This window comes from Falco biarmicus, chromosome 7 (genome assembly GCF_023638135.1).
Source record: "Falco biarmicus isolate bFalBia1 chromosome 7, bFalBia1.pri, whole genome shotgun sequence".
In the NCBI taxonomy this organism is placed as follows: domain Eukaryota; kingdom Metazoa; phylum Chordata; class Aves; order Falconiformes; family Falconidae; genus Falco; species Falco biarmicus.
In genome coordinates, this window is record NC_079294.1 from 2428104 (window position 1) to 2453771 (window position 25668).

The window sequence follows — 25668 nt, forward strand, 5'->3', positions numbered from 1 at the left end:
CTGGGAGGGGGGCTTTTTGTAACTGGGGGTATAGAATTAACTGAGTGAATGCGGTCTGAAGTTATAAAGTCCTGAAGCTCCATGTAAGGAAGAGTCAGGTAGCCAGGCTGGGGGGGGATAGACTCCAGTAAACTGTTCTGCTGTAAAAGGATTGGCAGCAGCTGTTCTTCCTGTTGCCCCATTCAGTGGAAAGGCTGGGAAGTTCCCTTAGGCTTCTGTACAAGCCTAAGCAGCAGCAGCAGTGCCTCTGAATCTCCTTTCCAAAGAGTCAGTACCACATCCTGCTGCAGTCTCTTCTGTATTTCTCTCCACCTGGTTTCATGGTTCAGGAAATCATGCCTGAAATCAAGAGTGAAACTTCTCGTTCCTGATGCACCGTGTCCCGTGAGGGGCGGAGAGCATGTGTTGTCATGCAGCTTGTCTCAGAGAGGAGGAAGCTTGGCCTCTGCTGCTCTGTGACAAGCAGGAGGGGGAAAATTACTCTGCTTCTGTAGGGTGGGGATTCCAGCACATGGCATTAGCAATGCGTGTCCTCTTTACCCTTTGTGCAGGGGGTAGGTTTGTGTTTGAAAACAGGGTTGTTACTAATCAGGATTGTTTCATGGGGTCTTGTTCCGTACCTAGTCTGGATCGCCTCTGGCATTTGCAGTTTGTCTTTCAGCTTGTTCCTTTTAAACACCACCCCCATGGCCAGCTCAGTGAATCCTTCAAGTCAAAACAAAAAAAATCCTGGTTTTGCTCAGCTGCATCAGTTCTTTTACTTGAAATCTCTGCTGCCATCTGGTCCCATGCACGTGCCCCCTGAGGTTACCCTGTGCTGTGATTTCTCATCCCAGGGATCAACAGCAGCATCCTGGAGGGAGCTGTGACGTTGCACCAGCTTTCTAAACCCCCGGCCCCTTTATATTTAAAGGGTTATTTGGACAGCAGTCCTGTTGGATAGCAGTTGATGGGGCTGCTTCATACCCTGCGCCATGGATGCGACGTGATGTACCATACCCTGTGTGTGATGTCTGGCTGCTCCTATGGAAGGACACCCCATTTCAACCCAGAATGTGTTTCTGCCTAATTGGAGGGGGGGGTGTCCTGCTCCATGTTTCATGACCATAGGCACCACCTTGCTCCTTTTCAGTGCAGGCTGCCACTTGAGGGTCCCTGAAATTATTTTTCTTTTTTAACGGAAACTGACGATTATTTTATTTTTCTTTTATGGTCACGTAGTGACTTGTAACGGCCAAACTTGCTGAATAAAGCCGGGGGTCGCTCTCTGGATCTGTTGAGGGGTGGGAGCGACGCTGGCAGCGGGGATCGCTGTTTGGGGGGGGGGGGGGGCGGCAGCCACACGCCCCCGCGGCCGCTGGGGGGCGGCAGAGCGCCTTCAGGCACGCGCTCCGCCCGCTTCCGCCCCGCCCCGCCCCGCTGATTGGCTGCTGTCGCACCTAATCAGTGCGGCGGGGTGGGGCGGAAGCGGGCGGAGCGCAGGGGCCGCGGCGGCAGTTGGCGGCGGCGATGGCGGCGGCCGCTCTGGGCCTGGCCGCGGGCCCGGCCCCGGCCCTTTGCTGCTCGGTGCATTGGTTCCGCCGTGGGCTGCGTCTCCACGATAACCCGGCGTTGCAGGAAGCGTTGCGAGACGCCGCGTCCCTCCGTTGCATCTATATTCTGGACCCTTGGTTCGCCGCCTCCTCCGCCGTGGGCATCAACCGCTGGCGGTGAGGAGGCGCCGGGCCCTTGGGCCGCGGGTGGGCCCGAGGGGGGGCGGTGGTGTGGGCTCCCGCGGCAGTCGGTGCGCTTTCGGGGGCGGTGGGTGAGCCGTGCCGCTCAGCACGCGATGCCTTGGCCAGCCGGGCCCCGCTGTTGCTCCCCCCGGCCCCCCTATTCCTCCCCCCGGTCCCCTCCGTGCAGGGGAGAGGTCGCCTTGCCCGGCTGGCCTAGGCACGGTTTTCACGGCTGTGTTGCCTGACCGTGTAGAATGGAGCCGTCCAACTTTATGTAATGGCATTAGACTTTTTCCTTACGAGCTGGGCGAATGTATGAGAGCAGCAGACCGATGGACGTTTACCTTTAGGAAATGTTTTCCTCTGAATTTAGAGATAAGCGCAAAGAATGCTTAGAGCTGCGAGACTGCACCATGCCTTCCCTCTGCCCTCTGAGTGCGCGAAGGCATGTGCACACACCTGCCTTCCACCTGTCCCTCAGATTTTTACAGAAATATGCTTTGGCTGTTGCTAGGGTGGTAGAGATGAAGCTTTGGGGTTTTCCCCTCTCTACAAATAGGAAAATGTGTGGAGAGCCAGACCTCCTGTAACATTACATAATGCTATCGTGCTGGGTCTTGGCTGTCTCAACATTTGGCAACCCAATCCAGGTAGGGATTCTCCTCTGCAGGGCTCCTCTCTGTACAAGCAGAGCAGATCTCCCCCTGCCCCGTCGGATGGGCAGCCACCTGGCTAAAAATCCTTTTAAGTGCTCTTTGAAATGTCACGTGGCTGTGCGTAAGGGAGACTGTAGTTGTGACTGATGGCTTCTGCTGTGCACCTACCTCAGCTTCATCTTAAGGAATGAAACAGCGTGGGGGGTTTCGAAGCATTTCTAGAACCTGCATCAGAGGATGGCTTAAAAACTGTAAATGCGCAGAAATGACCACAACGTAGCTGTTCCGAGTATAGAAGATTGTGGATTCTGTAACAGCTTAAGATCTAGGAGCCTGAAGTGATCTTTCCATAGACTCTTTACAGGCAGCAGCAGACTGAAATGCCGTTCACGTGCTGTTGTTGATGCTAACTGTCCTTATTTCGAAGAACCAAAGCAGTGCCCCCAGAAGATTAATTCCTGATCCATTTAATCCTTGTTGCTTTCAACCAGCATTGTGAGGAGAGGAGGAAACAGGTAGCGGTCTTGTTTGTGTTGTACTCATGGAATATATGAGCAGGTGAAGTTTTTTTAAAAAAAAAATGTTTTCTGGAGGTATGTGGCTACTGCAGATGTCAGAGATTAGCACCACTGCCTGTTAGACAAAAATGTGGTAGCGAGTTACTTATTTAGCAGAGTTCCCATTGGGAGCCTTGGCTTTGTTTTGCTATTTTTTTAATGTGATTACTTGTATTCAGAGTTCTATGCTCCAAAAGCAAATGCTTGTGTTTCAGAAACGTATCATGTTGAAAATCCCTTGTTATTTAACTGCACAGCATGTGTAAGCCATATAGGGTTAAACCTTGTTTAATTTTTAGAACATTTTAGAACATTAATTTTTAGAAAGTTGATAATTCATGTTTAATAGATGGAAAGTGGGCCGGGGGTAGGGGAATGGTTTAAGTTACCCAGACCTGGTTCTGGATCTTCTGTACTGTGATACTGGGCCCTTCTTTCCATGAACCCCGAGTCCCTTTCTCCCTCAGGACTTGCAGAGGGAGCTTGTTCTAGCTCAAAGTTTGCAGTTCCCATTATAGGCAGTGCAGCTGAGGAGAGAGGAATTACCCACTTTGCAGGGCAGTTGTAGCTTATGTTTCCTTAGCTGTGTGTGTTCTTAAGGGAGCTGATGCAGATACTCATGTCTTGCAGGTCACGCTGCAGAGCGGGCATGCAGGAATGACGGAGAGGTGGAGGCTGGCAGGCTCGTTTACAAAGGGTTGCGAGTTTGCCAGCAGTGCCACGTGCTGTCGCAGGGACTGTGGTTTTAAAGCTGGTGTCTTTTTTTCAGAGTTAGACAAAACGAAGTGAAGTTACGACATAGATGGGGTGATGTGTGGCTGTGAAAGCAAAGATTATATACAATTGGTGATTTATAGTGTAGTGGGGGGTTAGTAAGACACACCATTAAATGCAAAAAGCACTTAAATACTTTTTTACAGTTTTGAGGTAGGAGGGAATAGATTAATGTATGGCATGCTGTCATCTCTGCAGCTTCATGTGGAAGATAAATTGCAGTTCTAAGGACACGTAATTCTTGCCTTGGGAGATCTTGGTGCCCAGTCCTGTGCTACTGATGGGCTAAGAATGTACTTTCCTCTGCTGCTTGTGTATTCGTAGCCAGAACTGTGAAACTTGCACGGCTCTTGTAGTAATTCATTACTTTCCTTGGAGCAGTGTATAAACATCTTTCTACTTTGTATGCAAAATCCCTCCTGCCCCAGAACCCATGAACGAATATACTAGGGAATTACATGGTTTATGCTTTTCTCCGTATCATAATGTGGAGAGAGCAGCTGGCAGGGGGGTGTTGCCAGCTCTGAGAGAGAACATGGGAAGGGTGTTGCAGGAAAAAGAAAATCCTGGAAACCTCTTGCAGCTGGACAAGCAGAACGTGCATATGAATGGCTGGGAGCTGGCTAGTGCTGCAGTCTCATAGCAGTTGGCAGACAGACCAGGGATGAATGTGAATTCTTGTTTTCTGTTTCTTGTCCTAACTTTTAGTTTGATTTGGTGTTGCAGGTTTGCTGGAGTCCCATGCAAATTCTCCTCATTTGTCTTTTAGCTGTAACTGGACTGACTGACACTAACTGCGGTTGTTTCTTCTCTGCAGATTTCTGCTCCAATCTCTGGAAGATCTGGACAACAGTTTAAGGAAACTCAGCTCTCGCTTGTTTGTTGTGCGAGGGCAACCAACAGATGTCTTCCCAAGGCTCTTTAAAGTAAGAGAACAATTTTCTGGAACATAGTGAAGAAAAATTGATGTCCTGGTCCTGTCCTTGTTGTCACTGACGAATGATTGTTGGCAATCCCCTCAGCTTCTCTAACTATACCTAATTCTTCACTATAACAAACTCTTCTCTGTAACTGCAACGAACTACTATCCCTAAGGGCCAGCTTCGGAGCCAGATACACTCTTGAACTCAGACTAGGAAAGAAATATAGTAGTAGGGTGTAATGTAGTACCAGGGTGCTTGAGCTTCTCTTTTTGAATGGTGGTCCTAGTTTCTGTAGTCTGGTCTCACAGAGTTGCACTGTAACACATTGACTCCTCTGTGTTAAGAGCTTTTTTCCTGCTGGCAGTTTTTACTCAGGAAGACTGCTATGTCCATACACCTTTACAGATGACTGAAAAAGCATATTGATCTGTATGTGAATTGCAAATAGGGCTTTGTGTTAAAATCTCAAAATTCAGAAGCTTTTATGTTAGCTGACCTTCCTTTCCTCCTCCTATTCAAGACTGCGGTTCAGTCAGCTCAGCAGCAGAATAAAGCTTGGGTCCGAGCTTCCTGCTGATGTACCATTTAGGATGCTGGAATACGCAGTGGCTGATGATGAATTAGTGGGATACATTTCTGAAGCAATATGTCAGTGCTGCAGATCAAGAAACAGGGCTGGCAGGAGTGTCTCCTTGAATATCAGGGTTCATCAAGCAGTATCATTTTTCTCTGTCCTGCTCTGAGATTGTATTTCCCATTGTCTTTGAAGCTTTTTGATGGTGTCTTTGTTAGAGTGACAAAGTTAAATGAAAAAAACATGGTTCACAATAGTCTTAGGAGTTGGGTTTATCATGTGGACTGTACCTTACGTATGGTTGACAGAAGTAGTGTCCCCAAAGCCTGCTAAAGACCAGCTGCTGAGAAGGAAAGGTAAACTTGAATCTATACCCTCCTGCTGTAAGTGGTTCTGATACATATTTTCTCAAGGAGGGCAGTACTGTGGAGGGGAATCAGACTATGCAGGTCAGAAAGGGCACTGATACTTATTTTGGCTTCCGCATCTTAACGTGACACAAACGATGTGCCGTTTTTAGCCTTTTCAGAATCTTGGGTTATTTTTATCTTTTGATCTGTAAATAAGTTCTCACTAGTAGTAGTTCATGTCCTGCTTAGTTTAGTTCAGGGATTCACAGGATAATTGAAACTTTGAGAAAAATGCTTGCTTTCATCAAAGAAGAAAACATAGTTGGCAGTGTGAGGTTTGGGAGAGGTGGTTGTCAAATCGGACAGACCTGCCTTTTGATGCAGTCTGTTTTGCCTGTGCAGGTGAGTTGATGAGTACCTTAGATGTGCTGCAGCAGAGCTGAAAAGAACGTCTGTGGGGAGGGGGTGTGTGTTATGCTGTTATATGGTAAATGTATGGCTTTGCTGGGGATTCAGGCCTCTCCAGAGCTGCTGCACTGAACAGTGAATTAGCAGTGGCTCATGCCTTGCTGTCAGCTGTTGTAGAGAGGAGAGTTATGTCACGTGGTAATGCATCACTTAGAACTAACATAATTTCTGCTCTTGCTGCCAGTAGCTGAGCTATGGTGTTGGTAACAGTCACTGCGAAGGCACTATTATGCACGGGTACCCTGAGGAGAAGTGTACCTGTCAGCTCTCTGTTAACCTTTGCAGGGGTGTTTTTTGTCTCATTTCCTCTGAACAAACATCTGTAATTTTACCTCTTCTATCAAAGAAAAGTGTGTCGTTTGTTCACTGAAGTTTGCTCACAGTCCCTTTGGTGTGTTGTTTTTTTTTTTTCCCCAGCAGTTTTTCTTTGCTATAGGCTAGATACTAAGAGACAAGTCAGTCATGACTTGTCTTTTGTGTATCTGCAGCAATTCATTGTCATACAGCTTACTGTTTTCTGTTTGGTTGTGCTCTGCTTATTGTGTGCTACCGTAGCACACAGTGTGGTGGGCTTCTCAGAACTTTAGGAAATACCTGAATTTGAAGTTCTGTATTCTTACCTAAAATCTCTCTTAGCCTTAAATGGGTTTTTATTCCATTTGTTAGTTTCAAGGCAATAATATATGTCTGTTCAAGACCAAAGTAATCTTTTCCAAGCCTTCCAGCTGATGCTGTCTGTCTTATAAAAGAAAGAAAAGTTCAAAACGAAGCTGTTAAATCACACGGGAGCAGGACAGGGGATGGATCATGTCTCTCTGACCCCTGCTCTGAGTTACAGACGCTGTCATGTTCTTATTTTGAAAAAGGAGTAGAGGACATCTCTGAAATGCATGTTCAATGGTACATAACTGTTTTAGTTCTCTGTCCTTCCTAATACTAATTTTAGGATTGAATCTGAAAGTTTAGAAAAGAAGGGGACTTGTACAGTTGTTTTCTGCTTCTAAATTCCCTTCCCCATCTTCAGCATTATTTTTTAGTGGCATTTAGTGAATTAATTGCATCCGTTCTTCGTGCTTTTTTCTGGTTCCAAAAGACTGTACTTTATATACAGAGATGGCTTGGACTGCCTCACTTGGAGAATGTGGTTTGTATCTTAGCTGTGTGAGGGTTTTTTTAAGTGTCTTTCTAGATTTCTGGCTGTGTTTGACTAAAGTGTTTGCTAAACAAATCTGTGGGCTGCTGCTCTGCTTGGTGGATGTCTCGGGAGAGTCGCTGTGGAAACCATTAAACCTCTTCTCATAGGATTCATTTTCTGAGGAAAACTAGGCCATAGTCTTTGAGAGCAAACTGTGCTCTGGAAAAGCCTGGAAGAGGCTGAATACTATTTCATAAAGCCTATTCCATGTAATTTGTGAGGGATCTCTTAAAGGTGTGAAGATATAGAATAGGTATGTGGCTTGACTAGGGTAAAATAACACCCCAAAGTTAGGACTTTAATTTAAATCTGAATTGCAGTATCATACTCTACTGTGCTGACCAGAAAGGTTCACTCAGTTGCCATCCTTTGTCCTGCATTTCCCATTACCTGTTTTTTTGCTGGTCCTCTATGATGTGATGACTTTAAAGAGACACTGGAAAAAATTTAGAGTGTTTTGGTCTTACTTAATGGTAGTCTCCACATAAAAATACAGGGTTTTGAGTGGAACTTCTATTGAAAGATTTCTCTGAAATGGTTTCTCTGCACGTTTTGGAACAGGGTGGTAGGGTTACTCATGGGCAGCATGTGCAACAAAACAAGCTGTTGTTAGGCTTGGGGACTGAGCTGAAACCTAAGAACATTAATAGAGAAGAACTCAAACCTCCTGTCATGGGTTTTAAACCTGAAATTTAGGAATTTGCATAGCAGATGCAGTGCTTGCTGGAGCTGATAAAATTGTTGATTCTTTGGTTATCTTGACTCCAGACTGCTCATTGGAGCCTTCTCTAAGATTCCAGGATGTAACACTGTCCAGGAATTCTGAAATCCTTGTTCGTAATCGTGCTGGTTAGAAAGAGTCTTCTGTGACAGCTGTGCATATTGTGTTTCTTGCAGGAATGGGGAGTCACTCGTCTCACCTTCGAATATGACTCGGAGCCATTTGGTAAGGAGAGAGATGCAGCTATCGTCAAACTGGCCAAGGAGGCTGGTGTGGAGGTGGTGATAGAGAACTCCCACACCCTCTATGACCTGGACAGGTACGGGGGGGGGGGGGGGGGTGGCGGGAGCAAGGGCAGAGGTGATGCCTGGGCTAGACTGGGATTGTCACGTCTGGGAAGACTTCATCTCCTCCATTACGCTGATCGCTGTATGTTGATCACGCTCATCCTGTGTGAGCCTGGAAGGTGTCAACAGGATTACTCTGCGCCCTTGCACTTTTGATTAGAGCACGTCAAAGTGCTGACAGTGACGTGAATGTACAGAAAGGTGTTGCCTCAAGCTTATTAAACTCTGTACTTGGCAGTCATTTAAGTTGCTCAGCTGTGTCCTATTGATTGCTCTCCTTCAGCATGTCCTCACTGCATGGGCTGCTTTTTTTTTTTTCCCCTCTTCATTGTAATAAACGTAGTTGAGCTGTTGTCTCAGATTATGAAGGCAGAGCTTTTAACTGATGGATGTACCAGGACAGCTGGAAGAAGTAGAACAAGGTAGATGGGGGCAAACTTACCTTATTCTAAAACCTGAATGCTTTGTCTTTGTTGGTTTTTTGTAGTGTTGTATTTGGTATGGGGGAGCCTTGCCTTTATGTTGAGTTTTATATATTTACATATATATATATATATATGATCTCCTTGAACAGTGGAGACAGTCTTTCAGCTAAGATTCTAGGTATGCTTAGCCATGTTTCAATACTATTCTTACAGGTTGCTTGCTTTTTTTTTTTTTTGATGACTTGTGACAGAAATGTTGAATGTCGATTTCCGCCTATAAATCTTCAGCATCCATAATTTCGTATGGGAAGAACCTCTGCAGTTAGCACGTGCTGTGTGGAAATGTTTGTCTTTGGAGCGAGAGGGATTCTTCTTGAACCAGTCTCATGAGCAGATGCTGCTTTCTAATTTTTGCATTGGAAGAGAGAGACCATGAATGCTTATTACATTCTCACCCCTTCGATGTCAACGCCCCTCACATCTTTCCTAGTTTGCCTAAGTTTTCAGGTGGAATCAGTTCCATATCTCTTCTAAGTTTTGTCACCTTTCTTTATACTTCTGGGTGTTTCTAGAGATGGAGAGCAGTGGTGAAATCTCTAGCTAGCATTCAAAATGTAGGAGTGACATGGATTTTTATAGTGCTATAATGTTTTGTGTCTTCTCCTAATAGTAACTAGCATTCTTCTTGCTTTTTCCAAGTGCTGCTTAACTAATATCTTAGAGCTTTCCTCCAGAATGGTCATAGCTATTTGAGAGGCTGCTACTATATGAGTAAGTTGAAGATTGCATAGCTATGAATATGGAGAAACAGCGAGACCAACGCTGCATTTCATCTGATATTTTTGTCAGCTGGTCATGTGGTGTATAAGGGGAATTTTCAAGTTGCCTTTCATCTGTAGCCATCCCAGATAGCTTATTGCGTCAGTGAACTTTATCATCATGCTCTTTTTTTGTGCCTTCCCAGATACTTTATGAATAATGTTGAGCAGCACAAACCCTAGCTCAACTCTGTGTAGGATTTCTCCTCCTGTTGGAAATGTTCATTCTTGCTCTGTACTGTGGCTCAAAGAATTTTCTGTCTGCAGGGACCTTTTCCTTTATCCCAATTTGTTGTGGTTTCTTTAAAAATTTCCAGTGAGAGAGAAAGTCAAATGGCTACTGAAAATTCAGGTAAAGTGTATCAACTGAATCTCCCTTGCCACAGGCTTAAATGTCACAAATAGATTTTGAGGCACAACTTCCCTTTACAAAGGCCACATTAACCCTCCAGCATATTGCGTATACCCGTGCATTCACTGATTCTATTAGTATTTTCTACCCATCTGCCTAATGCATGTATCACTCTATTCTGTTGTCCCTCTGATGCCCTTGAAATGCTTTTTAAATCTGGAGTCATATTTCCCTTTTTTTTCCTCTTAGTATCTGAACAGGTTTAAGGCAAGTGTTACACGCAGCGTGTTTGTAACATGTAGTTTGGGTATTTCTTGATGTCCATCATAACTCCTTGGTAAATGCTCGCTGGTCCTGGCAAGCTGTTGCTGTTAAGTGTAGCTTTGTTTTGTGGCACTTCTTCCTGACCTCCCAGTCTGTGACATCTGATAAATTCCCTGGAAAAGATTTGGAGTCATAACCTCCCTGTATACCTCCATAGTGAATACACCTGCAAAAATAAATGCAGGTATTTTCGCTGTGTTGTTATGGTCTCTGCTTTTTGTTGTTGTTGTTGTTGAGTTGATCACCTCTCAGCCCTACAAATATACTGAAGTGTTTGTAATGGATTTTTTTTATTACTTTATTTTTTTACTACTTAGGCTTTTTTTAAAAGGTTTCGTAAAGTTTTGTTTGGGTTGGGAGGTGCAGGGAGGCTGCTTTTGTGGTTTTTGATTTAACCTACCAAAGTCTGGAGGTTTCCCATCTTCATTTGGCCTTCATTTTTCAGAAAGATTTTGCCTTCTGTTACCTTTGCTGATGCTATTCCTTAATTGTTTTGACTCCTGTGATCCTTCTGAAATCTTTTTTGATGGTCTGTGTGCAATTGTTGAATTATTTTTTTTTCTCCCCAACATCATCTTCAAATCATCTCTGTGTTGTCTGTCAGTGTTTTGCATCTCAGCTTGTTCTTTTTGCTTAGCACACTTCCTTGGTTTTATGCATTATGCTATTGTTGCTCCTGGAAGGATGTTAAATTGATGCATGCCAAAGTCACAGTTAGAGCAGGCAAGTGATAACTAACATTTTCAGCTATACCTTAGCACTGCATAAGATCAAATAATGAATTGCCTTTCCTTGTGGGTTCTTGATTAATTGTTCCATGGAGCAGTCATTTATGGCAACTAGAAAATTGGGTTTTGGCAGGCAGCAGCATGTGACAGCTACCCAGTTTGTGTGGAGACAGCTGAAGTCTCCAGTTATTCTGACATTTCCTGGTTCTTGGCATCTCTGAGATTTCTCAGCAGGTGGTAATACAGTTCTAATACTGTATTTCTCCTGGAAGCCCCTCTTAGAATATTTCACTCTCCAGTCATGCTACCGTGAGTTAGAAGACTTGTGTATGTGTTGTCCCTCTGCTCACCCTACTGTTTTTCTTGCGTAACTAGTAACGTGGCATCCTACTTCTCATCTTTCTTTAATCAAGATTCTGACAAGGTTGTCAGGGCTGGTTTTAAACAATTTAGACTAATCTTTCACCTCTACATAAATGATTCCAGCAGTCCTTCCCGTGTTCCCAGTACCACCTCCACCAGCTCCTTGTAAACATTTACAAAGAGCCTGTTCAGTTCACTTGTGAATGTGACCGGTTTTACCCAGGAGGAAGATTACAATATGCTCCTTGTTGGCACTGCCAGCGTAGCTCTGTGATTAGCAGAGCATCTTTTCTGTCCTCTTGTACTCTCCCTCAAAACAAGGAGAGGGCTATAAAAAAAATCAGCATCAGTGCTGGAAAATACTCCTAAAAATCTAGGAATTCCCAGTCAAGATTAGTGATGTTCAGATTGTAGAAGTCAGACAGAAAAAATAATCGCTTGGGTATCAGCTTAGCCTGCTCGAAGCCTTTACTCAACAATCATTCTGTCTGACAGCTTCCAGCTGACAGGTGGTTTTGTCTCTTCTCTGGATCTGCCTGTTTTCTCCTTAGCATCTAAATCCTCTGTAGTCTGCTTGCTGATGGTCAGCATTGTGGTTTCTGTAATCCTGGACAGGCCTGTGTTATTCAGGGGGAGTGGTTTAGGTCAGGAAAGAATACTGTGAGCTTGTATGTTTGCAGTATGCGTCAGGAGCAGCTTTTCCTCAAATATTCTAGCCTAAGGCTGAAATGATAGTAAAATGCATTTTAATAGGAGCACATACTAACTTAAAGGAACCAAGCCCTGCAGAAGGGAGAGTACCTTGCTGGTTCTGCAGTTCATAATTACACCAAAAAAGTGCTTTATTTCCATCTAAAAAGGTGAAGTCAAACTTCTGCCTGCCAGATCTTGTTATCTGTGTCTGTCTTGCATTGGTGCTGTGCTGTCACGTGTTTTCCCCCTGTGCTGGTACTTAGTCTGTCATCAGGTCTTCATCTTTCATCTGCTCATGTGTGTGATTCTGTGGAAGTTGAATTGTTTGTCCTTTGTCCTTTGTCCAGCCTTGTGTGAAATATCTGCTGGTTATCTCTGTCTCCTCTTTGAATCTGTAGAAATACCCCTTGTCTTACTTACACGTAGCCTTACACGCGCTCTCCGGAGTGAGGATTTAGATCAGAGCAATTGCATAAGCTGGCGAGGCTAACTAAATAGTCTGCGTGAGTTGGTAGTGGGGCGGGCTGTTGAGCAGCCTGCTTGCCGAGTGCTGCTGGCAGCCAGCTTTTCCTTGCAGAAGGAAGCGGGGGGGGGCACATTCAGTACCATGCCAGAACTGAGCCCCGTCATTAGCAAGCGAGCTGAGGCGTCAGTTTTTTGAGGCAAGCAGCTTTCCCTTGCCTGGTAGCCATCCCGCTGGGCCACTGCTGTGAATCAGAAGGTGACACCTGTGAGGGTGTGTGTTTGAAGTCGGCAGACACTTCTGTCACAGGTGACTGACTGTAGGATACTGTATAATCTTAGAAGCGCCAGAACTGTGTTTGATCAGGTTTTGGTTGCCTGCTTTCTTGAGGTAAAGTGTGACTGTATGACTGACAGTCAAAAAGACCCTTGTAACTTCTGGCATCGAGCTGCTGCTGGCAGATAGTGCTGGGCAGATATATTGCTAGTCTGGTACACAGACATTTTAGTGTGTACTCACTAACGCCAGAAAGCTTAGGGTTTGTGTGACAAGTGCAGTGATACTGCTCTTCTCTGTTCCGCTTCAAGAAAACTAGAAGAGTAACTGCCACATGTAGTCTGTGGATTGCACTGGGGGAGACGGATGAAACAGGAGTATTAAATCCAGGGGGGCTCCCTTTTTCTGTCATCGGGGAAAGTCCTGTGAGATTGTACTGCCTGCGTTAGAAGGACAGTATTGTATAATACCCAATATTTGATACTTCTTTTCATGGCAGTATTGCGGAAGGTTCACATTTTGTTACACGTAATGCCAATGTCGGGTGCTGTGAAATGTGCAGCTTGTCCTAGCCCTATCTCTTAAAAGACTTGCGTCCCAGACCCAGTAACTGTCTGTTCAGGAATTTAGGAGCTGTACTAGGTAACTTCACTCGTATTCATGTGCTTGAGGATGTCAAATGCAAGACACTGGTATCCACCTGCAAGTCACAGCGATCTGCTCCAAGTGGCTGGCTGTTGTCAAAAATTTTAGCTGTGGATCTGGGATGTGGTATAATAGTGTAGATCTCAGACAGCTGCAGCCTCGGCAGATGTTTGGAAGAGGACTGAAAAAAGGGGCAGCATTAAAGAAGTGGCTTCCCTGTGCCTATCCCCAGCACCTCAGGGCAAACATGGTGCAGCTTTGTCACGTTTTTCAAAGCTCTGAACTTCTCTGGGAACATGTGAGCCTGTCCAGAATGCAGTAACTGGAAGTGCCTCACTTCTCTTCCAGTGGCAACGCTGATTTTTCTGGGGATCTCTGGTTGGTTTTGTGGGGGGACCCCAGTGACAAGCGTAGGCTGCAGAGAAGATTGTGGTGGGTAGTATAGTGTTTGTGAGACTTTGTGGTCTCTTGCCATCCCTGGGGTGGTACAGGGTCAGCCAGCGGGAAAAGTGTGTGTGTGTGTGTGAAAGCAGAGGACGTGCTTTCTGGTATGGAGGTACAGGACCGAGTGTTGCCTGTGAGGCTGCCCGCTGGGCGACGTGCGGTGTTCCGCACACCCTGCGGCCGGGTTGCCCCCGCTTGTTCGGTAGCGGCTTTTTCTCCCAGTGTTCACAACTCGCCAGCGGGAAAACGGGAGGGAGCGGCGCGCGCATCAGCGCGTCCTGCGGGGACGGACCGGCCTGCGGGGCGGGGGGAGGGGCGGCGCGGGCCCTGTCCCCGGCCGCGGGTGCCCCGGTGGCCCCGCAGCACACGTGAGAGGCGCTGGGGACCGGCGTGTCGCCCCGCCTCGCGTACACGTGCTGCCGCGGGGGGGAGGCACATGGCGCCGGCCGGCCCCGCGGTCCCGGCTGTCAGCCCGGCCCTTGCGTAAGCTGCCGGCTGTGGGGCGGGGACGGCGCTGTGCTGCGCTGCCGCTCCCGGTGCGGCGGTGGGGCTGGCCGCCTCAGCTTTATGTAATGCCGGCGAGCCCTGGGCTGGCTGCTTTGCTGTTAACTCCTTCCTCTCCCCGCAGGAGCGGGGGTTAGAACTGGCATCTCTCACCCTGGGGAAGCTTACCTTGCCGGGGGGCTTCTTAAAGCCCTCCATCCCGGGAAAAATCAGACTGCCTGGCCCTGGCAGGCTGTGGATGCTTAGTGAAGTGGAGGAATGGGGAACCGTGGCAGTCTTTTTTTCCGTAGCGTGATCTGACGCAGGAGAATAACATGAGGCAGGTCCGCTCGTGAGCGCACGGCACGGGGGAGGATGGCGATCCCTAATCGTGGGGAGAGAGGAATGACGCAAACTGGGATTTGTCTCATCTGAGATAGGTGGAGGAGGCGTCACTAGCAGACTGGGACTTTATGTGTCAGACGGGGAGGAAGTCAGGTCAGAATACTGTTAGGATATCACAGGGTGTCGGGGGCACGTATGCAGGTCTGGCATTTGCTATCTTGGGGAGACAGAAAGGCAATAATCGGATTGAGATTTCATACTGGGGTCTGATGAGGAGCCCTGGGAGAGATGCAATGCTAAGCTCGGTTCAGCTGAAGCTGTTTTGGTTTTTTTCCCATGGAGATGAAATAGTATCTGGGGTTCTGTTTTCTGGGGTATTTGGGGGCTGGTTGGTTTTTTTTATTATTATTTTTAATACTCCTTTGAAGGATACATCAGGTGGAAGCTAGGTTTGTAAGGATTTCTGTATCCAAAGTGAAAGGCTGTCCTGGGCAGAGATAGTGGGATGCAGTTTGGCTGTCATTTCCACATGTCTTCTGTGGTAGTGAGGCTGTGTTGTTTCACCTTGCTTATTTTGTCTCCAGAATAATTGAGCTGAATGGCCACAAGCCACCCCTCACCTACAAGCGCTTCCAGGCCATCATTAGCCGTATGGAGCTCCCAAAGAAGCCAGTGAGCACTGTAATAAGCCAGCAGATGGAGGCATGTAAAGTGGACATCCAGGAGAACCATGACGATGTGTATGGGGTTCCATCCCTGGAAGAGCTGGGTATGTGTTGAGAGTGAAGGCAAGGGTTAACTGCCAGCTGAAAGCGGATCTAGTGATGGCTGGCATGCGCCCAAGACAACTCCAGTGTTCTCATCTGACCTGGGCTGCCTCTAGCCCTAGAAGTAGCCTGATGTTTTCGGAGAGTGCTAGACCTTCTGAAAACAGAATGCTGTCCCTTGCACTGCTGTTGATGCACAGCATCCCCTTTAGCATTGCTCTGAAATGCTCTGCATCTGTCCTTATGTTCTCTGCTATACTGAGCATGTAACCACATGTCTCATGTCCTTGCCAGCTGCTTTCCTCCTACTGCCATCTCTGACACATTGTGTAACTGACCTGAAGAAGTAAACGAACAGTGTTCCAGGCTTAGGTCATTTCATTCAGTTGTTGCAGAGCAGCAGCGATTTGGGAGCTTAGCAAGACAAAAGCTATTACAGAAACTTCTTTCACTCATCCCGCTATGCCTTTCGGTCCTGTATTTTCCTTGTAGAAAGGGGATGAATAGAGAGCTGAGGCATGAGGAATGCAAGGCCTACATCAGGGAAGTGAAGCTAAATGGAAGGGAAGAAAGGGTTCATGCAGAATACTGTCTGCGTGTGTGTGACTGGAGGCTCAGTCATACCTCCATATCACCTTGTACCTTAATAATGCATAGTTTCAGCAGTCACATAAAAGCAGGGGCCTTCCCAACAGGAGTATCCTAAGGGCTGCAGTTCTGGGTGGATCAACTTCCTTTGTTCTCTGGCCTAATGTGAGTCTGCCTGCAACCTTACACTGCTCTGCTTGCTGCGGGGGGAGGCTCCTCTGTCAGCCTGGAGCAGTGCAGGGAACCAGCTCCCGCTTTTGCATTGGTTCTTCAGCACTAATCCAGTGCCTTTTCCAGCGCCAGCTTTCAGCAGAATAAGGAGCCTCACCAGGAGTAGCCAGGCCATCTAGTGAGCTGCTGGTGTCCATGGCAAGGTATTTTGTAAGACAGAGCTGTGGAGCATATGTTTCTTTGCCAGCTGCTCTGGCCTTTGGAGCAGAGCCCTGTGGGGTGGGTAGTGCTGAGGAACCAGAGAGTGCTGGCATGTGAGCAGTGGGAAAAGTCCCCAGAGGGCTGCCTGAAGCATTGCAGGGAGAGGCCCTTGTAGTGCACTGTCATGAGCAGGCTCTCCCCATGTTCCACATGATTTGCCTGCTGTACAAGGACTAGAGCAGCAAGTAAGCCATGTTAGGCAACTGCAGTATGTAGTCTATTGCTGTTATTAATGCTTAATCTTATCTATACCTGTTGTCTAAGTATGGCTTCAAATCTTACGAAGTTCTTTCTCTCAGGCTTTCCTACAGATGGTCTTGCCCCTGCAGTTTGGCAAGGAGGGGAGACAGAAGCTTTAGCGCGGCTGGATAAACACTTGGAAAGAAAGGTAACCCCTGTTATTTAAGTTGTGATTCCTGCAGGCTGTGCCTCCAAGTGAAAAATGTTGAGCATTGGCTCTTCCTAGCAATGGTCACAGCATTCACCTCTGGAAGGAGTGTTTAGTATCAGAGTACTCCTGTGATTTTGGGTTGTGTGTGGGGCAGGGAGCTCCTGGGCTTCCTCAGACCCAAAGAAGTAGAGCTGTATATTAATTATGCTACTGTTTGAAGCACACAAGGTTCTTTTCCCTATTTCTACCCCTCAGTTTCCTTTAGAGGAGTGCAAACTTGGAAAATCTCATGTACGTTGCTCAGGCTCCGTGCTGCAGGCCATCTCATCTTGTCTTTAGCTGAAGTATTAGTGCAAGTACGTGTTTATAAAAGGACACCTTCCCCTTGCACGTCAGCCTGTTAATATGTTCTCTCACTGACTGGCATTCCTTGAGCCCCAGGCTGAAATACTCAAATTTTTCCTATGGGGCACGTGTTCTTGATTATAGTGCACAAGGCAAACAATTTCAAAGTACTGAAAGATGTCCCAGGTGCAGAGGCATCACTCGGTTTTAACCAGTTTATATCTTTTTAATGCTGGGTGGCTTGGTGGCAGTTGTAGAAGTCAAAGCATAAATTCTTGTGCTGAAGGGGAAACAAACTGTCAATGTAGTGCTCCACAAAAAGCTCTGAACTCCACACTTTTCTTGTTTAGGGTGTGAAATGAGATAAACGTACATGGACATAAACAGTTGCATTAGCTTGTGTCCCTAGGAGCTCTCAGGGTTAGTAGCTCCTGCATGCAAGGCAAATCTAGTCCATTTCTTGGCCAAAATGAGTGATTTAAATCCTGGAGCAAAGGTTTTGCATTTCCTGAATGGGGTGGGGGATCGGGATTGCCCACTTGAGACCTTTCCCAGCAGTGGTTGGAGGTGAGTGGAAGAGACTCTGTTGTCAGACCCGAGTATCCTCACCACCCACGCAGAGGCCTGGCCTTTAGCAGTGTCCTGTGAATTTGTAGGGTTTTTGGCTCATTTCTCCTGAATATGTCTAGGCCTGGGTTGCAAATTATGAAAGACCAAGGATGAACGCCAATTCGTTGCTGGCCAGCCCTACAGGACTCAGTCCCTACCTGCGTTTTGGCTGCTTGTCCTGCCGCTTGTTTTACTATCGTCTCTGGGAGCTGTATAAGAAGGTAAGACTAAAGGGTCCTCTAGAGAGCAGGCTGGGTTTGTGCATAGATAGCACGGTGCTGGTTCCCAGCCAGTGTGCCAGAACAACTGCAGAAGTTACTGCTGCCTCCCTTGTGTTTGACAGTTGGGCTAAGCTTGTTGTTACTACAGAAGAGAATCTTGGGTGAGGCAGAGTTAATTTTCTAGTAGTCGAGCAGACCTTAAATCTACTGGTGCTTGTTCTTCAGTTTGGACTTCAGTGTCACAAGCCATGCAGAGCTCTTTACTGTTAGTTTTGTGTTGTCTGAGTTGCTGGTAAGTGTGCCAGGTGAGCTAAAAGCAGTGCTCTGATTTCACCACCTGGGGTTTCTGGTAAAGGATGATCTGGAGTTAAGGTCATTTATGGCAGTTGTCAGTAACTGACTTGGGAATTGTGTGTAAATGCATGGGTGGCTTACAGCTCGGCTTAATGAAGCTAGTCCTCCCCTGCTTGTGGATACCCTTGTTCCCTCCTCCACAGGTGAAGCGGAACAGCACGCCCCCCCTCTCTCTGTACGGACAGCTTCTGTGGCGGGAGTTTTTCTACACAGCAGCCACAAACAACCCAAAGTTTGATCGCATGGAGGGGAACCCCATCTGCATCCAAATCCCCTGGGACAGGAACCCTGAAGCCTTGGCGAAGTGGGCAGAGGGCAAGACAGGCTTCCCTTGGATTGATGCGATCATGACCCAACTGAGACAGGAAGGCTGGATCCACCATCTGGCCAGGCACGCGGTGGCCTGCTTCCTGACCAGGGGTGACCTCTGGATCAGCTGGGAGTCAGGAGTCAGGGTGAGTCTGGCATTTCCAGAGACTTGCAGGAGGCCATAAGGAAAACAAAAGTCTACTTGGCACTTGCTGCAAGGATGGGCGCACAGGTATGGCTTTTGCTTTGCATGTAAAAGTTGCATAGAAGAGAGGATTTGCTAGCCAGGCTCTTGGCCTGCCAACAGCCTGACTTCTTTCTGCCTTCTGCCGTGAGGCTCTGATGGTATCAAGAGTTTCCGCTAACCATAACTAATGTTAGCGGAACCAGTAGTAAGTATGGACTGGGGGTTTGGGGACTTCTTTTTTTTGTTTGTTTGTTTGTTGTAAAAGTTCTCTCAATCCATCTGTTTTCTTGGCAAGTTCAGTATCACTTTATAACTGGACCTTTTTCCTCATTGTATAATCCATCACTGCACCAGTCAGGGAGTGCTCCATGAGTGTGAAATCTGAGCCTAGAGTCTCTCGAGGAAAGAGGTAAAAGACCCTCCTCTTAGGTTCAAGCTGTCTGTCCCTTCAGATGGCCCATCCCAGTGTACATACTGACCTCGGTAAGAAGTGGAGGTGGGGGTATCTGGTCACAAAGCTGAGAAAGCGAAGCATAGCTGAAAGCGTGCCATAGGGTCAGATGCTAAAAGCACAGCATCTGTGCATGGATGTGAGCGAGTTACTGCTGATACTTGTCTGCCTCTCGGTGGCAGGATGCTCTCGGACCTTCAGAGGGGTTCTTGCTTTCGTGCTTGTTCTCCTGTGCAGCATCTGCCTGCTTCCCACAGTTGGTGCTTTGCACTTGTTACGCCTCCCAGGTTAGAATCAATACCCAAGGCTTGCTGCAACACTAGGTAGTGATTTAGTCTGTAGCTGCATGAGAGAGAAGCCAGCGCTCTGTCAGTGTGAGCAGACATACCTCCCTATGTGAAAGCATCAGGAAGTGAGATGTATTGACCAGCCAGCTGGCTTCAGCCAGCAGATTGCCTCTTTGCTGCTGTTTGGGTTCCTAGGAGCTGTTCTCGCAGCTCAGTGCCTGCCATTTGACATAGCATCTTGAGTCCTCCTGCCACGAAGCCCTGCCTGGGGAAGCTGTCATTGCCTTTTCTTCAAATTGCTGCAGGTATTTGATGAACTGTTGCTGGATGCAGATTTCAGCGTAAATGCGGGCAGCTGGATGTGGCTTTCATGCAGCGCATTCTTCCAGCAGTTCTTCCACTGTTACTGCCCTGTGGGTTTCGGACGTCGCACAGACCCCAGTGGTGACTATGTTAAGTAAGTGATACCACTGGGGCTTCTTTATAGCTCGATCTATGAGCCTAAGCTGTTCAGTGGCTGACAGGTGCATGGTGCTTTCTGTGCATTGTGAATGCTGCGTTGCTGCACTTCAAGTGGTGTTTGTGAATCTTTTTACTTGCGTTGCAGGAGGTATCTGCCCAAGCTAAAGGGTTTCCCTTCACGATATATCTACGAACCGTGGAATGCGCCTGAGTCTGTGCAGAAGGCAGCCAAGTGCATCATTGGGGTGGACTACCCCAAACCCATGGTGAACCACGCAGAGACCAGCCGACTGAACATCGAACGCATGAAGCAGATATACCAGCAGCTGTCACGCTACAGGGGGCTCTGTAAGTACCAGCAGTTGCAAAAGATCGTGTCTTTGGTAGGAGATAAAATGCTAGGAGGAAAGGTTGTGATAGCACTTGTGTCTCTGGCCAGTTCTTGCAAGGGGAAGCAGTCCCTGCCAAAGCTGCTCACTTGGTTTTCAGGGAATGCTCCACTGAGCTCTTGGACACGTAGGAGTGGAGTCCGAGTAGTTTTGAGAGCTGGTGATGGCACAGCACTACTTGCGTGCCACCAATGGTCCCTTCTTCACTTTCGGGAAAAAAAACCGAGGTAGAGCATCCTAAGTAAAGAAATATGCTGCTGGATCGTGGTGTCTGTCTGTGCCAGCTCAGCGGGTGCAGCTCAGAAGCCATCCTGCTTTAGGATGTGGATGGGCTGGTCGGTCATCACTAAGGTGTTTCAGTGTGAAAGGCTTCTCTCCCCCCAGGTGTGTTTTGTTGCTGAACCGTGATCCTCGTGCCTTTCTCCAGGTTTACTGGCATCAGTCCCTTCGTGTGTGGAAGATCTCAGTGGTCCAGTCACAGACTCAGCTTCAGGGCAGGGCTGCAGCACCAGTACAGGTGAGTTGGAGCTATTTGTGTGCTTCTGAGGTAGTTTCATGTTGACTTAAAGGCTGTGGGCATGGGAGAGAGATCCTTTTCTTTGAAGAATAGTTAGCTAGGAAAACATAGATCATATTCACCTTCCTTTAGGCTTCCTTCAGAAGTCCCCAGTGAGCCTTCATTTCTAAAAGGGCTGAAGAATAGGAGCTCATTAAAGTGAATCTTTTATTCCCTGTATGGGACCATATGCAGCCACTTAAAGGAGAAGTACAGATCACTGTAGGGCAAGTCAGGTATAATTAAGCTGTCCTCCGCCAGAGGAGGATACCTTTGTGTTTGTTCTGGGGAACTTAATTGTTCTGGTTTTAACAAAGTTTTTTGAAGAGTTTTCAAGGAGGCTCTGGCAACGTGTCTCAGGGCTCATGCACTGCGTATTCGTCTTTCTCCCAGCTCTGTGGCAGGTTGAGCTAGGGTATACTTGTGAGGGGATCTAAAGGTGGGGAGCCATTGCAATGACTCTTCTTCCTCTACAGCAATGAGGCTGTCGCAAGCAGACCAGGCTTCTCCAAAGCGCAAACACGAGGGAGCAGAAGAGCTGTGCGCTGAAGAACTGTACAAACGAGCCAAAGTGACAGGTCTCCCCGCTCCAGAGATCCCTGGCAAGAGTTTGTGATTGTGAGTAGTCCCTAGTGTGATCTGGCTTAAACTGCCTTGTTCTGGCAGCTAGCAAGGCTCAATCTTATTTGCTCCCTGCATTTTAATGAACAAAATGGACTTGCTTGTGGGGAGAGGTGGCTCCTAACGGTAATTCCATAGCCCTGTAATTTGGCAGTGGTCTGCCCTCTGGTTGTTTTGCTTTTGCTTGACAAGCTGTTAACTCAGCTGTCCGGCAGAGAGCAGTACCCTGTTGCTAGAACAATCACAGAGCACAGGTGTTCATGGGTTTGCTGTAGTGAGGCTGGTTCTTCTTCCACAGAGTGGGTTTGCGGCCAGGTTTACCCGTGCGGTGAGTGTATGGGCTAGAGGACGGGAGGACGCAGGTCCTCCCTGAAATGCTGAAATGCTCCGGATCCCAGGCGGGAAAGGAGCTGGTCGCATGTTCTGCCAGCTTTTCAGTATGAGAGGGGAGGTCAAGGCAAATTCTGTCTTTTGCTTTCTCTACAGCCAGCGACAAGCACCTTGTAAGTGAAGAGTGAGAGTGCTGAAGAGGTGACCAGAGGAGTAGGGAGTGCCGCGCAGAGGGACTGGAACTCGTGATCCCACCGGGAAGTCGGGGGTGTCATATAAATGTGTAATTCCAGTAGGTGCCACACCGGGGCGCTGCGTTACTTGTGCTTGGGAACATTTGGCTTCCTGCTCTCTGAGCCAAATCGTCTCTCCGCAGCCGTGCCCGAAATCTGCCCGCGTTTAAGGGTGCCAGAGCCTTCTCTCAACTTGTTTGCTCCCAGGTGTGTCTGGCTTTTCTGACAACGGCTCAGCGCGTGTGAGTTGGTGCATTGATGTAGGCAGCAACACCTGCACATCTCAGAAATAGTGAACATCCTTTCTCATCACTAGTACTAGGCAGTGAGGCGCGCTGATTAATTTAAATCATAGTAGGGGTTGAGAAGGAAGCTGATACAACGTCAAAAATAGAATACTCTACAGAATAGGGTAAGAGAACAGGAAAAAACTCAGTATTTCTTTCACTAGGCTAGACTGACAGCGATGTAAATGATTTTTGAGTAAATCATGGTGGTATTTGTGTGGGATGGAAACAAAGAGAAGGAAAATGGTAGCATGAGAACAAAGGGATACAAACTGTCCATTAGAAAGGCACTGCTTTCCCTGCAGGAGAACCTCACTGCTGCAAGGTGAGCCACGGTGCTGTAGCCTGGAATGGGCAGCTTCAGAGCAGTTTGACACCTGTAGGGGAGGGATTCTGAGAGAAGGAGGAATACTTTAGAGAATAAGACCATGCATGCCTTGATAGGAGTAAAGCAGTCTCCCGGAAGCTTACTGGTCCAAATAATAAGGGAGCTATACCTGAGCCCTGTACTCTATAGCGTTTCCTTCCCCGAGTGAGAGCTCTCAAGCAGAGTGACTGGTGTCTGGTGTGTAGCCTGTGGAGGGCCTCATACTGATAGGGGATGTGTTACACATCAGCTCCTTGAAGTGAGTCTTCCTCGGGCTCAGTCCATTGACCATTCTGTGTGCTCTTTCCTGTATTGGCATCTGTTTTGAGTTTCTGCACAGTATACTGCAGTACCTCGTACCCTGCACACTGCTCCTTGCCATTTGCACTCACGCTGGTGCTTTGTAGCCTAGCAGGGAGATGGCATCGCTTTCCTGGCTCATAACCAACCATACACTCCTGGGCCTCGTCCTGTTCCATGTCGCTTCAGTGCGGTGCTGGCAGAGCACCCCTGCTTGCCTTCCCACCTGAGAGAGCAGGGGAGGGCAGTACTGCAGAAGAGCCTCTTTTAGCCATTTTCAAGAAGGATTAGATCAAGTAGCTGGTCTGGTGCAACGAGCTGCTGTTGGCGCTGTTTTCATTTGCTGTCCAAAACCTTTCATCCCCACCTGGCACAAGTGGTGTGGGGCCATATGTGAGCTTATGCAACTAACAGCTTGGGGGACACAGAGGTTGTCTCCCACTCTGATAATCCACAGGGATAATTGGATTCAGTTTTGGAGTCCATGTTTAAACCCAAAGCAGTGGGGCTGCAAATAGAAACTGACTCATGAATCTGGGAAGCCTGAAGTAGTTGAATGGGGTCTGTGAGTTAAATTATTGAATAGCTGAATAAGCTTTCCTTCCCACTCATCTCTCTGGGGAATTGACCTTAGATTCCTTTTCCTAAGGGAATCCATTGGGTGGACTGACCAAGTAAGTAAGTAAATAAACTTTTCCTGCCCTTACTTTCTTCTAAACTACTATTCCTAGAGTCTGCCTGGTGAATAACCCAGTCATCGACAGGTTTTGTCTCCTTCAGTCTGACCCAGACCTTACTCTCATTGTCTTGAGGGTAGAAAAGTAAAAAGAAAGAGACCCTTTCCCCCTCCCCTGTGTCCTGCCACAGAGAGAAGAAGGGCAAGACATGCACTTTGTACACTTTGGTTACAGAAATAGTGACTTCTGCCAGTTGGAGGGTTTGATGCTTAGGCAATGGTCTGTACATATGACATTTTTCTTTTTTTTTTTTTATATAAATGTCTTTAACCCTGTCTTTGCTGTCATCCAAATTATTTTGTTTGGTAAGTGGCATTTTGGCGGCTGTATCCATGGGGGTGAGGAGCCAAAGGGAGGGGAGGCAAAAACTCCCAAGTGATCTCTTGGAAGGCTTTGTGGGTGAGGAGGAAATCCCGTCTGCAAGGTTTGTGTCAGCGCCTGAGACGTGGATGGTGGCACATGGAAGAGCTGCAGTTTGGGTAGTAGAACTGGGAAGGACACACAGAAACACAAGGCCAGCCAAAGACAAGGGGAAAACTTCCTGCAAGAAACTTAAGTAGGCTGGGATTCATCTGCTCTGGTATCTTTTCCAAACTGAAATTATAAAGGTGGGGAAAACCCTGTGACAAACAAGTAGAGGATGATTGTTCGCTGTTTTCTGTAGCATTTAAGATTGGACATGCTTGATTAAACTACGAGATGGCAGATTGAACGAGGCTCGCCTTAGTTTTGGTGGCAAGCTCTTCCTTAGCTGTGGGCGCTAACAGCTTGCATTCAAAAAGGCTTGACCAGTTCATGGGGAAAGAAAAAGCCATCAGTAACCATGAGTGAAGATGCCGTCTTTGTTTCAGCAAGGAGCAGAAGATGCTGGAGGCTGAGATAAAGGAAGTACCAGGAAATGGATGCCAGCTTGGGGCTTTCCATTTTGTGGGGTAACGACTGTTTTCTGTGCCTGAGGGGTAGGTGGCAATATTTGACCTGATAACAGGCACCCCCAAAGCAAGCATAGCGTGAGCTCTGCCTGGGGAGAGGGAGCAGTTGGCTTTTGATGCCGTGAGAGCAGAGGCTCTGGAGATGTTCCTCAGGGTGGTGTGGGGGCTCCTTTCAACTGCGAGGGTGAGCACTGGGGCAGAGCAATGCTACGCAGCTATGGACAGTGTGAACATTGTCCAACATGGGTCTCCTGTCGGGGACAGAGCTTTTTCTTTTACAGATCTTCAGCTGAGTTGTGAGCTGACACCAAATACACCATTTTCTGGGTTCCCCAGTTTGAGAGAGGGGGAGCTGCTGGGGAGGGGCCGGCGGGGGCTGCGAAGGGGGTGAGGGGCTGGAGCATCTCCCCGGGGAGGAAGGGCTGAGCGGGCGGGGGCTGTTCAGCCTGGAGAGGAGCAGCTGAGAGGGGATGTCACCCATGGCTGCAGGTATCCCAGGGCGGGTGCCCAGGGGACGGGGCCAGGCTCTTCCCAGCGGTGCCCAGCGGCGGGACGAGGGGCACCGGGCACAAACCGCCACACGGCCGGTTCCCTCTGAGCAGGAGGGAGAACGTGTGTCCCTGGCGGGTGGCGGGGCGCTGGGCCGGGCTGCCCAGAGCGGCTGGGGAGGCTCCTTCTGCGGGGCCATGGTGCAGCCTGCGGGGAGAGCCTGCGGGGGGGGATGGGAGCTCGGGGGGCGCTGCCCACCCGCGCCGGTCGGGATACCATGATGATTAGCAGTCTAGCCTAGGACACAGCTGGAGTAACGTTCTGCTTGTGCATTATGCCATCCTCCTCGGTGCCTCTGTGTAGACCAAGTTACTGGAACCTTTAT

At 47.9% G+C, this 25668-nt stretch overlaps 1 protein-coding gene across 1 annotated transcript; it reads left to right on the forward strand.

Moving 5' to 3' along the window:
• The first annotated feature begins 1466 nt into the window (after positions 1–1466).
• Positions 1467–24136, forward strand: CRY2 (cryptochrome circadian regulator 2). The gene is made up of 12 exons (XM_056346050.1): positions 1467–1709; positions 4520–4628; positions 8110–8252; positions 15224–15408; positions 16726–16814; positions 17852–17992; positions 18490–18801; positions 19886–20037; positions 20188–20390; positions 20859–20948; positions 21464–21605; positions 22095–24136. The coding sequence occupies exons 1-11, from the start codon at positions 1510–1512 to the stop codon at positions 21601–21603; spliced, it is 1764 nt and encodes a 587-aa protein (XP_056202025.1). The 5' UTR covers positions 1467–1509; the 3' UTR covers positions 21604–21605; positions 22095–24136.
• The last annotated feature ends 1532 nt before the right edge of the window (positions 24137–25668 follow it).